The sequence below is a fragment of the Bison bison genome, unplaced genomic scaffold (genome assembly GCF_000754665.1).
Source record: "Bison bison bison isolate TAMUID 2011002044 unplaced genomic scaffold, Bison_UMD1.0 scf7180017864213, whole genome shotgun sequence".
NCBI lineage: Eukaryota > Metazoa > Chordata > Mammalia > Artiodactyla > Bovidae > Bison > Bison bison.
Genome location: NW_011494785.1, coordinates 8,623,770 through 8,628,277, shown reverse-complemented (window position 1 = coordinate 8,628,277; position 4,508 = coordinate 8,623,770). Strand labels below are relative to the sequence as shown.

At 36.5% G+C, this 4,508-nt stretch overlaps 1 protein-coding gene across 3 annotated transcripts in view; it reads left to right on the top strand.

Annotated features, from left to right (window-relative positions):
* The window catches only part of LOC104992304 (multidrug resistance-associated protein 1-like), a 98,687-nt gene that overhangs the window by 39,485 nt on the left and 54,694 nt on the right, over positions 1-4,508 (top strand). For all 3 annotated transcript variants that reach the window (XM_010845143.1, XM_010845142.1, XM_010845144.1), the window contains 3 exons: positions 1,906-1,990; positions 2,086-2,152; positions 2,555-2,681. In XM_010845143.1, coding sequence (XP_010843445.1) covers positions 1,906-1,990; positions 2,086-2,152; positions 2,555-2,681 — 279 coding nt within the window. The remainder of the gene's footprint in view (positions 1-1,905; positions 1,991-2,085; positions 2,153-2,554; positions 2,682-4,508) is intronic.

Sequence of the window (4,508 nt, the reverse complement as noted above, 5' to 3'; positions counted from 1 at the left end):
TTGGAGAAGGAAATGGCAACCCACTCCAGTGTTCTTGCCTGGAGAATCCCAGGGACGGGGGAGCCTGGTGGGCTGCGGTCTATGGGGTCACACAGAGTCGGACATGACTGAAGCGACTTAGCAGCAGCAGTAGCAGAGAATATGATAGAATGAAAAGAATCATGTCTTCTCTGCCTGTGCTTTTCATCTATAAAAATGACTTTTAAGCATTTCAACATGTGACATTGTTTTCTTTGCTAAGTGTTAGTTCTCTTGTTTAGCTTTTTAAAATTTGGTGTTTGACACTATGCCACCAAAGGGTTTATTTTCTGTTTTCAATTGAAAAATTTTTAAGTAAGTGATTTGTACAGTACTAGGTCTGAATTTTCCCAGGGTTCAGCAAAACTTCATCTGTGCTGAAAGAATAAACTAGGGAAAAAAGTGCACTGATAATGTCAGTCTGCCAACCAACCTTGTATGAGGTATCTGGTTTAGCCTGCTTTTATTGTAATCTCCAATGACTGAAGCCTCTTTAGATGCTATGATAAGTAGAAGGCAGCTAAAACCATAGGAAATCCAAAGAAGTGAGTTATTTTATCCCTTTACCCCTGCTGCTGCTGCTAAGTCACTTCAGTTGTGTCCGACTCTGTGCGACCCATAGACGGCAGCCCACCAGGCCCTACTGTCCCTGGGATTCTCCAGGCAAGAACACTGGAGTGGGTTTCCATTTCCTTCTCCAATGCACGAAAGTGAAAAGTGAAAGTGAAGTCGCTCAGTCGTGTCTGACTCTTAGCGACCCCATGGACTGCAGCCTATCAGGCTCCTCTGTCCATGGGATTTTCTAGGCAAAGTACTGGAGTGGGGTGCCATTGCCTTTACCCCTAGATTTTCTCAATTAAAAATTTTCAATATCAAGTTTGGATATTCACCCATTAAAACTTTTTCAAGTCTGGTTTCATAAACAAAGTGAATTTTTGCTTACTGGAACTAGCTCTTTGATCTAAGAACTTTTCCTTTTAATTTATATAAATTGAGATATAGAAATTATATCTGAAGAGTAACATAATTCTATAATAAATAGCACTTAAGCTATTTTTGTTCCATAATACTGTTTTTATATTCTTTTGCTAATAATCACCAGCAGAGGGCATAGAAGTACTATTGATGCTTTTAACACATTTCACAGCACACTTCTCTTAAAAAAAAATTCTTAGAATAATAGTTCTGTTTTGCTTTTGAAATTATATTCTAGCTAAAGGTCTGGTATCCCAGAGTGTTTTCCAGTTCCTAGTGGTATGCTACTACTGTCACTAAACAGATGAGAACAATTGTCAAAAAAGAAAAGAAAAGAAAACAACCTTGCATACTGATATGACACACTTGGTAAACAAAATCACAGCTTTTAATTATATCTTATCCATTAACAGTAGACACATCCTAACAGAAAGTGAATAAAAACGTACTAGAGGTTTCATGCAAGTGAGTGTCAGGAGAAAAATGATTCTATTTATCCTATCTGTAGCAAAACATTTATAGCTATTCTATTAGTTAAATGTTACCATTGCCAAAACTGCTATTTTGTTTATGCTCACAAGCAGATTTCATTCAACCAACCTGAGGTTGCTCTTAAAAACTAATTATTCTATGATTATTAATTAATCAGTTATGTTTTTGCTAGAATGTTAAGGAGAATTTTTGGTTTCTAACTTCTCGTGTTTTCCTGCATACATATATTTGTTGTGATTTTTGATTCTTGAAACTTCTTTTTCTTTATCGATGGACTTATTTATAAACATTAAAACAATGCAAATCATGCTTGCTGAATAGTTATATCAATATCTCCAGTTTACATCAAAAACTTTAAAATGTTTTTTAGTTTAACTTCTTCTTGAAACCCAAAAATTCCATCTGCGTTTATTTTGATAGACAAGAATATCACTGGTCCATTTGGAAGACTTTCTCAACACTGAGGAACTTCTTCCACATAGTATTGAAGCAAACTACATAGGAGGTTAGCAGTTCTTTTTTGTGCTTAATATTTATTTGACTTCTGGGCTGAAGACAATTGATTCTAAAATACATTTCTGTATTTATTTTTCTTCCTAGATCATGCCATTGGTTTTATAAATGCTTCCTTTTCCTGGGATAAAACAGGGATTCCAGTATTAAAAGAGTAAGTCATGATTTGGGGAAAATTAAAAACAAAACAAAAAAATTAGCATAGATTCTATCATACTTCATGTGTTTATTTTTTAGAGGTTTTAAGCAGAAGATGAATCTATTGGAATTTGTAAGATTTTTTTAAAAACCTCTCACTGCATCTTTCATCTTTATGATTGTTTTACAATCTTTTTACCCCCTGTTCATTTCCTCTATTTTCTTTGCAGCATTTACTGCTTGCATTTTGAAAGGTTGGGTGTTTGTAGAATAATGTAGGACAATGTGAATAGCAGCAATTTCAAGGATGATGCCCTGTATATAGTGACTTGTGATACAGTGACTTTTCTGGGAATATACATTAAAAACAATTATAACAGAACTTCCTATATCATCTCTTTCTTTATTTGTTGTGCAGCTTGAACATAAAGATTCCAGAAGGAGCTTTAGTGGCTGTTGTAGGGCAAGTTGGGTCTGGAAAATCATCTGTGCTTTCTGCAATTCTGGGGGAAATGGAGAAACTAAAAGGAATAGTCCAAAGAAAGGTAAAGTCAACAATGCATTCTTTGCACATCTCCTAGTGTAATGGACTGCAGCCAGCACATCGTTAGTGTCAATAAGAATTTATCAAGTTGAATTGAAGAACGAAGTATTTAATGAGCATTTCTAGTTTGTAACAAACATTTAAATTTCCACAGAAATTGATTAGCTATGGATGGATTAGTCAGAGCATTCTGTCGTCCATATACTTCAGCAAATCATTTAGGAATGCTTATGGTAATTGTTTGATGATATTAACTAAATTGCAACCAATTATGGAGAAACGAATGTAGTTTATAATATAATTTGATTAGGTTTCTAATTATCATTCATTGCAATGTTTCCTAAGTAATTACGGCCATTCCATTTCTAAGAAATGGTGTAGTTGCTCACAAGAAGGATCTCTGACCTAGGAAAACCTCAGGAAAATAATAATTATGAATAGCTTACATTTAAATTTCAGCTTTTGGACTATGGAGAGGTCTACTTCCAGCCATTTGTTCTATTCTTAAAGGTCAATAGGAATAAGAATTCAACAAGTTCTTCATCAGCTATTTCTTTTTTGAAGTACTAGGCTACCAATGAATTTTTCCTTAGACCTAACTATCTAAGAAGGTAAAATATTACCTAATCACTCCTTCTCACTTCTGACAAGATGGAGAGGCTCTATGGATATGAAACTAGCGTCTTCACAGTTTTTTATTTTTTTTCTCTAGGAAAAATCAACTCCAGATCTTTTTATTTTTGTTCATGATATATCATTTCCTTGTGTCTATATTTATTCTCCTCTGGAGAAGGAAACCTCAGCCCCCTCCAGTATTCTCGCCTTGAAAATCCCATGGACAGAGGAACCTGGTGGGCTACATTCCATGGGGTCGCAAAGAGTCATTCTAGGTCTTTAGTGATTAATTGGTAAAGAATCCATTTACATTGCAGGAGTTGTATTTGGGTTCCATCCCTGAGTTGGGAAGATCCGCTAGAGAAGGGAATGGCAACCTGCTCCAGTATTCTGGCCTGGAGAATTCCATGGGCTTTGTAGTCAGACACAACTGAGCGACTTCCAAGTTCAAGTTCAATTTCATGTCTTTATATCTTTCCTGATTCCAGGTTTTTAGTGATTAATTTTTTATTTATTTTTCTCTCATCGATACAGTTTCTTAGTTTGGAATCAAGCATACTTTCAAGGACTTTTTCTTTGACAAGATTACACTTAATAAATACCACTACTTTTAACTTAAAATATACTATCTTTTCTCCTTATGTTCTCTTTAATGACAACAATCAGCCATTTCTCTGGTGATCAAGATGGCTATACATTTTCCTAGCCCATATCAGTTCAGTTCAGTCACTCAGTCGTGTCCAACTCTTTGCGACCCCATGAACCACAGCATGCCAGGCCTCCCTGTTCATCACCAACTCCCAGAGTCCACCCAAATCCATGTCCATCGAGTCGGTGATGCCATCCAACCATCTCATCCTCTGTCATCCCCTTCTTCTCTGGCCCTCAAACTTTCCCAGCATCAGGATCTTTTCCAATGAGTCAGCTCTTTGCACCAGGTGGCCAAAGTATTGGAATTTCAGCTTCAACAAAGTCCTTCCAATGAACACCCAGGACTGATCTCCTTTAGGATAGACTGGGCGGATCTCCTTGCAGTCCAAGGGACTCTCAAGAGTCTTCTCCAACACCACAGTTCAAAAGCATCAATTCTTCAGCGCTCAGCTTTCTTTATAGTCCAACACTCAACATGACAACTGGAAAAACCATAGCCTTGACTAGACGGACCTTTGTTGGCAAAGTAATGTCTCTGCTCTTTAATATGCTGTCTAGGTTC